We start from the raw sequence: 12,836 nt of genomic DNA on the forward strand, positions 1-12,836 counted from the left end.
CCAACAGCAAATTGTGAGCAGAAATCATTAACTTCATTAATTAAGATATTTTAGGAAATAAATCCATGTATGAACATAAATTAAAATAATTACAGTATAGTGCTCTTTTCCTTATGTAGGCTTAGTTCTGAGAAATACACAGAAATGAAATTTAGAAATAGTCTCAGTTCATTACTGATTCCAATTTTACCCTAACAAGTGCTGTGGCAGTTATCTAACAAAATTATTTCATAGAAATCTAAGCCTCTCCTTGACAATGGACAGTACCAAACATCCTTGTTCAGTGAGTGAAAGTCTAATTCACAAGAGAAGAATTTTATTTATAGTAATTATTTAGAACACTGGGTTTATTTGCATTCTTTTTCTAAGTGAATTTTTTTTTCTTGTCTAAATTTGCTGATATTGAGTTGGTGTTTCAAAGTGGGAATGTGGTTTCAGAAACATCACAGACTGCAAATGTCTTGTGGAAATTTGTCTAAATTTTCACTGATTGTTCATTTTTTTTACTCCCTGTTCTGTCCTAAATTTTGAAGAGAAGTCAGAAACATGATCACAGAGGTTCTGCCTACTAATCTGCCTTGTATTGCTCATGTGGAGTCTTTATTGCCATAAAATAAAATAAATGACACTGGCATTGGTCTATTGTGAATATCTGGAAGATAAATTCCGTGAATGTTTCCAAATTCTTGCATATCTAGCCAGATGTATTCTGAGCAGGCATTTAGTGACACTTAATGCAGTGCTAACCCCTGCGCATGTAAGACTGCAGTATGGTGCCATTACCTTATTTCGCTGAAATTGTCTTCCTTTCATTAGGGATGTATGAAGTTTCCTCACGCCTGTGTCCCCTCTTTTGCCATAGAGAGTGATATAAACATTTGCAAAAGTCCCTGCTCCCCAGCGGTCACCAATATGTACAGAAACAACATACTTATAGACTGTACAAAAAGAAAATAAAAAGTTTAATTAAAGCTGATCAAGTACAAGCTATACCTAAAATAAAACAGCAACACAGAATATTTAGTAAGACTACAGATTTTTTTTTTATTTCTGCAGCTACAAAAAAAACTGCTACAGAGCAAATGAAATAATCAGGTTACTCTCTATGAATCTGATTTCTTCATGCTAAGCTTAATGAAAACTTTCCATTCACTTTCTTAGAAATTTGAAGGAAATTGGAAAATTTAGACTTATGAATGTAGGCAAATTCTGCCTGATTCTGTTTTATTGTGCAAGATCTGGAAAGTAAGAACTCATTTGAGTTAGTTCAGGAACTAAAATAAAAACTAATAAAAAACTGAATTATCTTTGAAATAGATAATTAACACAGGTCAAAGAATAAGGATATGTAAATTTAAATAAGAAACAATTGCAATATAGCATCTGGATGCATGACATGACATGCAAGTATAAAAAATTACAAAATGCACTTATTAACTTAAAGAAGGAAACTATAAAGTCTTTGCCTTTATATTGATCCTGTCTGAATTAATTCTTACAGTCAGATCAGATTTTATTCTGAGGAAGATCATTTAATTGCATATATATTCAGGCTCATACAAAAAGAATAACCAAAAATTTTCAAATGTCATTTTTAATATACAGTTCTGCGGAGTTAACATTTAACTAATGTAACACTGTACTTTCTTTTAAGGTCATGAATAGGTTTGAGTATTCAGGGATCCGAACTTTTGGAACTTTAGTTTAGCAAAGCAGTCATGTCTCTAATTACTTTTATCTCATATGTAGTTGCTAACTTTCCTGAACAAATGCAGCACTTCTGTAAGTCTTCGCATTCCAAGGGCATCTCTGAGACCTCTCAGCATGGCAAAAAAAAGTAGTCCTTAGGAAAAAAACTCCAACTTTTCTGTGCAATAAGGCTTACTTCTGATACTTATGTTAGCAAGTAAAGCTATTGTAAGCTAAGTAATTCAATAGTAACTCTAGAACAAATAATTTCCATGGCTTTGAACATGTTTGTTTCCCTAAAAAGTCCAATTGTATTGCTCAGTTTTTCTCATTTAAAATCATGCAGAAGACTTAGCAACTGTAAAATCCAATATGCAATTTAACTAGAAAATGAAAATATAATTTTCAACATTCTTGCAGTGCATGTGTGAAAAGACAGGTGCAACAGAGCCACTGAAGGTATCAAATCCAGACAAAGCACTATATTATACCTGTGACACTGATTTATTTTCAAGCAGTTAATTCACAGTGTTTATGTCTTCTTGGTGTATTTACCTGGTAAAGTTTTCTGGTCCTCAATGACTGTGGGGAATTCTTTTATCAGCTCCTTATCCCCTCTCTTAAGAGTGAGCCAGCAGTTACACTCAAAGTTCAGTTCTTGTTTTGTATGCAACTCTTGTAAGTGAAAAGACTTCAGATGCCAGCCCTTAAAGCCTGGCACATCATCACAGCTGACTCGAATCTTGTATACATCTCCCAGATCTCCAGTCTCAACCTGCACCAAATAGCATGAGGAAGAGGGTACTGTCAAGGTTGGTTTACTTAGAAAGATTTTCCCCAATCCCAGTGTAGAATTTCTAAACTTAACAGTAAATAATGGAAAAGTTGAGTTTGAGGCTGATATAAGTGTGATGATAGAATCAATCCTTTTTATTTCATGATATAATCATGGATGAGATTATCCCCTTTATTAGTATTGCAAGCATGATACTCTGTAAGCATACATACTGTAAGCATGATAACTTTGGAGTGAGTCACAGTTAAAATTAGTAAGATCTGTGCATTTAGGCAATTTAGACATAAGGTAACACAGAAAGTTGTGACTCTACTAAATAAAGAGAGCATTAACTTACAATTAAAGATTCTAATATCAGCAGCCAAGTGAGGTATTAATTTAAAGATGATTACTATGAGCCTGGAATCGCAGAATTGTTTAGGTTGGAAAAGACCTTTAAGATCATCAAGTCCAACCATTAACACAGCACTGCCAAGTCCACCAGTAAAACATGTCCCTGAGTGCCACATCAACATGTTTGTAAATATCTCCAGGATGGTTACTCAACTACTGCTCTTGTCAGCCTGTCCCAGTGCTTGGCAATCCTACTGGTAAAGAAGTTTTAATAAATTCTCATTTGCTAAATGGTTTTGTCTAGAACATAAAACTACTTTACAACCAATTCTTCATTAAAGGAAAGGTATATTTCTGAATTAAAAAAAATATGTTACAGAAATAACTGTGTAGGACAACACAGCCCTGTTCCCATACTAGATGTGGAAATTCAAGAACTGGTTGCTGATTGTGGATAATGATTTGCATGACATTAACCACTGCATAAGTCTTCTGAACAACAGGAAGTAATGTGGCAGCCATGCACTGGGCAGCTACAAAAAAGACAGGGTGGGAAATGATTTTGAGTGAAACAACTGAGAACTAGTAATTTTTAGAGGCAACATTTTTTTTTTTATTAATTATCAAAATACTTAATACAAAAAAAATGTTGCCAGTGGCTTTGTTCTTCTCCCATATTGCTGCTTTTTTTCCCCCACATCAGTCACAACATTAGATTTGGTGACTTTCCAGGGAATAAATCCTTTGTGCACCCCATAGCATCACAATAATAAACTGAAATTAGCCTTACACAATCATGTCCTGGCGCTGACAGCACCACCAGCAGATTGGCTCCTAAGACAGAGCACAGACCTAACAGATCAATTTATTTTGCTTCTCGGCAGAGCTCTGAACGTGACAGCCTTTCACTGCTGACCTCGCTTGCTTAAAGCTAGTTCATGTGCATTTGCACAGTGAACACAAGCATGCAGGGAAGTATCAGCTCCCTTATTCTAATTAGAGAGGTATTAAAAAAAATGTGCTTTTGTCATTTTGGGAGAGTTGGACATCATTTTTACTAACTGTTATGCACATAAGAAATAGTAAAATATCCGAGTATGAAGAGGAATAATTAATTGAAAATAAAGCTACCTGCCCAAACCGTTTTACAGGAATTTTATGATGGGTTTATGATGCAGAACTTATGAAAAGAGGCCTTTGGTAGGAAGGAATTGCGCTTGATGGATTAAAAGATCCCTTCCAGTCTGAATTTCTCGAGGTAAGTATTATAAGTGGTTGCCATGCCACTCCTACACAATTTCATGACTCAGGGCATTGTTCAAGGAGCCAAGAAGAGTTCCTTTCCATTGCCTATATAACAGCCCTGGGCTGCTCAGAACCTCTCAGCTCCTGAGCCGTAACTCCACACTACTCAAAAAGGCCACACAGCAGTACTTATACACCAGAAAAGAGGGCACCAGGCTTGTCCTCTCTCTAAGCCTAGCCTGCCCTGCCTGTCTCTGTGCCATCGTGCTCACAGAGATCAAAGCTGTCGCTGACTTGGTCTCCACTCCTGCACTGTGAAAAGAGAAATGAGTGGGCAGAGTTTCACATCAAGGTTTTTCATTCATGCTGTGTATGTTGCAAAGGATATCATTAGCTATGTATCATTAGCTGTGGTGGACTAAGTGGATTAATTGCTTGCAAAATATGCATTCCACCTAATTAAACTTAACAGGAAATATTTGGGTTCATTGAGAGGAGAGTGCACAGGTTCTTCACCCATCTAAACTACAGTTCTTTCACAGACAACAAAGTCATTGCTTCTCTTTCAGAACCAGACTACTACTTTTAAAATTATTGCCCGCAGATTTTTTTTTCTCTTGCATGGGCCTCATTACTGTATCACACAGCTACTCTAAATGCTGTGAACTACTTATTCCATAAAGCTCTCTGTTTGGGAGTTCTAAAAGTACAGAACTTGGTTATTTTTATGTGACAGGGCAAGCTGTAATTCACATTTTACTTTGTCTTCTGCTACCCTAATTTGCAATTCACTGGGATTCTAAATTGGCATAAATACATGTGCTATAATCCTTGTAGGAAATGCACAGAGGAGATTTATAGGAAAATAATTCCAAAATACAGGACAGACTACTTAGAAGCCACAATTGTCCATTTTGTTTCCAGAATCACAATTTCAATTAATTCCCTGACTGCCACTGAAGTAGCAAGTACTAATAATCATACTGTGGATGATCCGTGGAATTAAACACCAGCTATTTTCAAATGAGTGTAGTAGATAGTTCCCCTTTTTTCATGGATTTATTTTTTCATTTACAGTTATGGCCAATATTAGCCTTTTTGTTCAGATCCATCAGTGTACCCAGTGCTGCCATTACATCATTCTTGCAATCCTTTTCTGACCAGTTTAGTACAAGCAGTTTTCCTTTGGTATATGATATTCTATCTTAGATCCAAAATTTTCTGTTCCTCCACCAATGTCTATTAACAGATGCAACATGAGCTTTGAAGCAGAGACAGATATATAATCCATCACAAAGCATATATCCAGTGAATGTCCTTGTTTTAAATTTTGTTTTTCCAAGAATATTTGCGAATTTGTTTTTGCAAGAATATTTGCAAGAGGATACTTTACCTCATTCATTATTATAATTTCCTAATTAATTTTTTCACATTTATTTCTTCAGAATAGTTTTCTCTAATATCCAGAAATTGAAATCTTAGCTGAGTTGGCATGATTTGTCACATACTAAACAACACAATATATTTTCCATTACACGCCTGAATCTTTAAAAGCATGGCTCTTAAAATTAGGAGGAGCTACTGGGCTTCAGAGACAGGAAACTGATAAAGATGATTAGAGAATTTCATAACATTTTAAATTTTTTCCTCTTTAACTCACACAGGGCTTCTCAAAGACATTGTGCCTAGGGTAATGAAAGCCTTGTAAATTTTACTGTTTGGGTGCATATTTAAATATAATTCCTTTTCATTCTTTTCTCTGTTAAAACCAAAAAAAAACCAAAAAAATCACACCCACCCACCCACCCCATAAATTATTCTACTTAATAGGGTTTTGTCAAACCTACTAAAATTCAACTGGACAGCCATCTGTCACATACTCCAGAAATTCTTCTGCTTGTTGTTTGGAGCATCATCTCATACTGTGGAATTGGATTATTGTATTATGTGATTTGGAACTTTGTCACCTTTTTGATCCTTAACACAAAATACATTCAGAATTTATCATGTATTTACCAACAGTCCTACTTGAAGAGCACTATTGCTCATTTTGTACTACCTGTGCTAGTGTTATGAACCACAGTTTTGGGCATCCTAATCTCACAGTCTGTCCCATGTATTATATTATTCTCTGGAGAACGGAATGTGTGCAATACAGCAGGACCTTCCAAAGACGTACTCTGACAAACTCACTCTGCTAGCAGCCAAGAAACAAAGATGACTGTGAGAAAGACCTATATACTGTACAAATCTATTCATACCATGTGAGATCAATGATTGATTCCAATCATCAACAGACTACCAAGGAAAAAAATTCCACCACTTCAGTGGTTTCTTGCCATGCTGCCTTCAGTGCTACTACTCCTGTCAGATTTCATAACACTGATGTAATCTCCTATTTTTCAATTTATTTTTTAAATCAGTGTTAAATTAGGTGTTCTAATTAAATTAATTATTTTTAAGCAGCTCAACTACAATACAACACATTTTTGAGACTACCAAAACCCAACTGTACCTAAGAGAATGCTTCTATTTTCTCTCTTTTAATTTATTCTTTATGCTTGCTATGTGCTATTAAATACACCTGTTCTTTCATAGGAGTTGATTAGGCATATTTTGGATGGAAAAATCATTCTGAATATGATACACATCTGTGCATATACTTGTGTGAGAACACCTGGAAAACCAGGAATTTACATGCCTTTCTGTCCTCAATGTGCAATAAATGTATCTCTGAGATCAAAAATTAAGCTTACTGTTTCAAAATTATGAGAGCTGCTTATAGAATATAACCTGTTGTTCTTTTTACTGCACTATATTATTACGGATGTTTGTCTAGGACCAGGATCTTGGGGGAAGGTTAAAAGTTCATTTATTCATGCTTTTTGGAAAGCTGAATTCACAGCTTGTCCTCCTTGTGATATCACGTTCATGCCTCCAGCCTGCTGTTACAGTGAGAAAACAAAAGCGAAGTTTCTGCATTCTTCTGCATACTCTTAGTAAGAACAAAGAAAGGGACAGCAAAACAAAACTGGGTTCACTGGCTCAAGCACCTAAAGAGGTATGAGGGTGCTTATGGAGATACCTGTGAATCCCTAAATGCCCCTTTATACCAGAACTGCTGTTCTGTAAGCTGCACTGTAAGCAATACAGCAAAGAGATAAAATGTCATGCACAGTAAATAATGCTCAAATTGTACTAACTTCTTCATACAAAGCAGTAAAAACAAGAACACAAATAGCTGTGGGGAAAATACAGGCACTAACCCAAAGTCTATCCAAAATTCAGAAAGCTGCTGGGGTGGAAGGCTACAACCCATAAAGTACTGTGTACCAAGGATAGTAGACTATAAGAGACAACCACAACTGACACACAGAAATACTAATTTCTCCCAGTGTAATACCCAATAATTGAAATTAGGCAGCCCTAAAAAGGAATACGCGCCACTTGGGAAATTACCAACACGCTGGATGTAGCAGCACCACTGCTTTATGCAATGATGCTTGCCAAAATTCAGTCAGCTGGTGCTCCTGCTCCATAGATAGATTCTACCTCTACTGATCTCTTCAGTTTATGTTCATGGCATAGGATAGGAAGCTTGTTTTGTTGCTCAGTGTGTTTCCTGTGTGTTTTCTGATAAGCAGCTGCTTCCTTGTCCTTAAGAAATGCCATTTATCTTTTCATTTATTCCCCATAAAGTTCCTAAATTGCTTTAGCTTGTTATTTAAACTAAAAATTCAGCCTGGATCAGGTCATTACAATGAGGCTTTGACATAATTTTCTAAATGTAGCTTTGCCATTGTTTTCAGAATGTTTATTGTAGCCATTGAAAAGTCTTTCTGAGCTGTATAAAACTGCCTCAAATTGCAAGCTATTTCTCTCATCTTGTTGGCTAGAAGCTGTATTTCATGACAATCAAGAGACTTTGCAATGACTTAGCCTAGAAAGCCAGGACAGAATTTGAAGATTTAAAGGATGCCTCAAATGAATCCTCTCAAATCATCCGCATGTGTGTCAGGTGTATGGGCGGTCAGGACAGTGTTAGGGTTGATTTTAATACTGGCCATATATAAGCTGTTGTTTCGGAGTTCACCACACTTTGATATGCATGAATGCATTCTCCAGTGATTTGTGATTATCCAGAAAAATCCTCTGCCTGCTGACCTGAGTGACAGAACAATCCTGTGGAGAGTGGATACTACTTTACAAAGATGGAAATGAAGGAAAGAAAAACCCACAAATATCCCCTGGGAGTGCTGCCCAATCCTTCATCTTCTGCATTCACAAATAATTGTATATTGCCTTTTGTGTGAACTTCAACTCAGGAATCTTTAGGGAATTAGAAAAAATGCAGGATGAGCTGGTGAATGCAATAAATTACACAAAAGAGCCCATGGAGCTGGCTAGTCCTGCTGTACAGGACTAGCAGTAGGACATGACCCAAGACCTACACTTATGTCATTCCATCTTTGTAAATAATTATAGAATTTTTAGCAGACAAATCAACAGTATATATATAATGCTAGTTATGTATACACACACACACATATACATATATACATATATCTATATTTTTATATATATCCTAGAGGGCAATGTCATGATAAATTCTTTGCAGTACTGTATATTTCTGACTTACAATGAATTCATCAGTTGCTCTGGGGAGAAAGCACACATATCCTGGGGTTTGTGGAGAAAGCAGAAGCTCATCACTTTTGCCCTTTGAGCCATAAATCACAAGGGTCCTTTTACACTCCTGTGGCTCTGGGGAATCTCCATCTGTTTTAACCTGCACTCTCCACCATTGTGCTAAAACAGGAAAAACATTTTTAGCATCAATCTACCAATGAAACATTTTTAGGATCAATAGTAGAGAGCAATGGATGCCTTTGTTACTATCACAAAGAAGAGTTATAGACTACCATGAGTTTACATTCTATTTACTATAAATAAATAATAATTAAATTTTTAAATATCTTGAAGATAAGTATAGTTCAGACTTGATAAACACAAGACAATTTTTGAAGTGGGTATGACAACAGAAATTAATACCTAGGAAACAGAAAAAAGACACTTTGCCTAGGGGTGTTTTTCTTTGTATCGAAATAGTTACTTTAATTACAGTAATTATTTTACTAAATTTCAGTTCTTAGAATGTTCTTATGTAACAGGAAAAAATATTAATCTTTTGAAAGACTTCTATGTGATACATTTGTAAGGTCTGCTGGCTAATACATAACTAGCTAAACAATGAAATTTCAACTTCTTTTTCTCAGATTTTTCTAACTTAATTTGTCATGTCCAGTCTGCTCAGATCACTCATTAGGGGTTGAATACAAAATGCAGGAAATTTTGAAGAGATATTTGCACTGACCTCACCTCATGTCTTGGGCCTTTTAGAGGTTGCTTTTTGGTAAGTCACCTGTACTCATAACAGTGTCAGAAGTCCAGTATGCAACTGGGAAGCTGCTCCAGGTGTGGGAAAAATACGGTGTCTTAGAAGGATAGTATAGTTTAGGAAGCTACTTAAGTGCTTGAAGGTAAATCATCCTCTGAATTCAAAGGAATAATTTGTTGAAAAGACACTTGATCCTGCATGGCAAGAGGAACTTAACAATGAAAGCAAATGAAAAGCTTTTGTTTAGACTGTGGCCAATACTGTGATGCAGTAGTTGGCTAATGGGACTGATATAAAGAGAACTATTTTGTGATTATGTGTAATCCCACAATACAATATGCTGATAAAATGAATTTTAGAATAATTTAATTCAGAAATAAATTGGATGTGACTTTTTCTTACAGAACTGTGTGCTTTTTCCCTACCTCTTGTTTTCCTCTGCCTGCTTAAAGATGGAGACTAGATGAAAACATGATCTGGTTTCCTTGATTTATAATTTTCCTCTTTTTCTTATTTTTTTAAGCGAATCCTGTTTTGTTTTGTTGTTTGTTTTTTTTTTTCTCTTGTTATAGAACCTGTTTCTGCCTTACATCACTGTTCCCTGACTTTTCTGGGCTCAGCTAGAAAACAGCAGGCAAATACTCATCTCACAGCCAGTCTTCTGAGTAACACACTAGCTGAAAGGATCCCTCCATCTGAGCACTTTTTTTAAGGTCATTTCCAGCAATGAGTCAGATGTAGTGTGTGGAAGATCCACACTTTGCCTAATGAGGAATTTTGCTGTTTGATATACGTGCCAGCTTTGAATTTTATCTCCTTGTGCCAGGTTGGCATGTGGTACTCTTCAGGGTGTCACACTTCGTGAAGTCAAGCATTGTTTGAGCTTTTGCTGCTCCTGAGCACTCTAAGGGTTTATGAGGAGCTTCAAATTTTTACAAAGACTCCCAGCATAGCCCTGAATCTCTTATCCTGTCCAACCATGCTCCATTTTGAAGGCTGTCCCATGAACACAGCAGAGAGGAAATGAAGATAATTTTGCAGTTCTGTATTTCTCAAGTGGAGCTTTTTTTTTTTTCCCTCTCTTTGTACTATCCCTCTGCTCCAGGAGCGAGCAAGCCCTAAGTTAAGAGAAATTACAGATGCATAACTGGCTGTTTCCCTCCTCAAAGAGGCAGCATGTTCAGAGAAGGTATTTTGGGCAAGGTGATTTATTTTAATTAATATGCATTATTGTGTTTTTAATTATTATTTCAGTAGGAAGGCTAAGACACCAGTTAGGAGTTTTCCAGGGAATAAATCAATGGTTACAGATTTAAGGCCTCTTAGTGTCTGTGATTCTTTATTCTCCTACACTTATTTTTAATGCTTCTACAGTTTATTAAATGAACTAACACAGACTGACTGCATTTTCTCTCAGTTCAACAAATTCATTTAACCTGCTCATGCCGGAAGAATCAAAAAATCCTTTGTCTAATATTCTATTCACTTAGACATCTACTTGGTGGGGATGGCTACATGAGACAGAAGACTGATGCCAAATATTTACTGTATTCAGTGATTTCTATGCCTCTCCAGGAGTGAAGTTGTGGAAGTGAGACAGCTGGGCTTCAATAGGTCATTTTTCTGTGTTTCATCTGTGTGGCCACATTAAAAAAGACTTTTCCCCAGATATCAGTGACCTCTGTTAACTTCCTTTCAGAGTGATTGTTGTGTTCATGTGTTATTGTATTTCTACAGCTTACATGTAAAGCTAGAGCCATTTACTTTGAGACATCAATGTAGGAAGCACTAAAATGAATAGTAGGGGAAAAAACAGAATTCTGGGGGAAAAGAGGTCTCAGAATTCTCTCTTTACTATAATGATATAACCAAGAATCTGATTCACATTACAAAGATTTATCCAGAGATATGTTAGAATTAGGGATCATTTCTTGACTTTCAGAAATTAAATGGGATTAGTATAACAATTTCCTTCCAGAAATTCCTTTAACCACCAGTCTGGAACCTGAAAGTTCCTTCAGGAAAGCCACAAAAATCAAACCCACAATGATTTCTGTACATAGAAATCTGAGCATGGCAAAACCTGAAGTCAACATTTCATCATATAATTCAGAAAGCTGAAAAATGAAGGTTTGTGTTCTGGGTTTTTTTTTTTAAATATGAGCCATTTATGTATCTTTTAAGGATTTTCAAGACTGTTTTTACAATACACTATTTCAGGGTTTTTTTCACTCTGGTGTTTTTTGGTCTTAAGACCTAGAATGACATTCACACTTTGCAAGACGTAGGAGTTGGTTGCTTATTTCCTGAAGATTGTAGAAAATTTTGTTGCCTTGAGGCAGAGCAGTCAGTCTGCTTAATTCTTTTTCTTAGGGATTTCCGCCTCCATCTGGCAATGGAAACACGCTGTTGTTGCTTTTCAGAAGCAGGTCTATTCCATTTAAATTTGGGAATCCTGTGATTATTCTTAGTCCATTATCAAGTACTTGCAAGGTAGAGAATAATTCCAAAACAAAATTAGTCACAGCAGAATTTACTGAATATTTTCTCATTTGATACAAATTTTCTATATGCCTTAATACCAAAAACCTTGCACAACAGAAGAAGAGCCAGCTGAAAAATATCTATTAACCAAACTCTGCTGCTGAACCACACTTTCTTTACCACCCACAAAACCTCAGGACACACTACAGGCATCACATTACAGGAAGCCAGCTCTTTTTAGCTGACTGCAGTGAGGATTTCATTGGAACATACTGTGCCTTGTCTCCTTGCTTTGAGAGAAAATTCTTTCCTATGTGCTATTATGATACCTCATCTATTTTGAGGCAGAAAAGGAAAATAAATAGAGAAAACAGAAGGAAAAAGTAGTAAAATATCCCTACTGTGTAGGAAACTTTTAGAGAGTAACAGAAAGTCCCATTCAAATCAACTTCAAATCCCTCAAATCAACTTCATTTGAGAGCTGAGAGCATCTATCTGCCTTCTCCACCAGGACAATACACTTTCTCTATCTTGCATCAAATATACTAGGAGGATTCAGAGGCATACAAATAAATCTTTTCCTATGCCTGATTTGCCAGAGCCTCTCTGGTAATGTATAAATGTACAAAGGTTACTGAGAAAACTTGATATGGGCAAACTGCATTTTGGCAGAATCCATAGCCAGCAGCAGCAGTCACAGGGATCTGGGATTTATGCTTCATTAGATCTGGCATAATGCCAGCCTGACTGAAAAAGGACAAAGAGCCCTCAAATAACCTATCTAGCAATGATGACTTTCAAAGTTTCCTCTTTGGCTAGGTGGTTGGACAGGTTACTAGCCTCATCCAAAGTGAATGAGATTTCTGAGTCACCTTCAGAGTGACTTATAAA

The 12,836-nt window shown here is 36.2% G+C and overlaps 1 protein-coding gene across 1 annotated transcript in view; it reads right to left on the reverse strand.

Moving 5' to 3' along the window:
- Nucleotides 1-12,836, reverse strand: part of RP1 (RP1 axonemal microtubule associated) — a 194,967-nt gene that overhangs the window by 70,279 nt on the left and 111,852 nt on the right. The window contains exons 33-35 of the mRNA XM_068188719.1: nucleotides 8,703-8,872; nucleotides 2,245-2,464; nucleotides 784-938 (exon numbers count right to left, since the gene is read on the reverse strand). Coding sequence (XP_068044820.1) covers nucleotides 784-938; nucleotides 2,245-2,464; nucleotides 8,703-8,872 — 545 coding nt within the window. The remainder of the gene's footprint in view (nucleotides 1-783; nucleotides 939-2,244; nucleotides 2,465-8,702; nucleotides 8,873-12,836) is intronic.

The sequence above is a fragment of the Anomalospiza imberbis genome, chromosome 1 (assembly GCF_031753505.1).
Source record: "Anomalospiza imberbis isolate Cuckoo-Finch-1a 21T00152 chromosome 1, ASM3175350v1, whole genome shotgun sequence".
NCBI classification, from domain to species: domain Eukaryota; kingdom Metazoa; phylum Chordata; class Aves; order Passeriformes; family Viduidae; genus Anomalospiza; species Anomalospiza imberbis.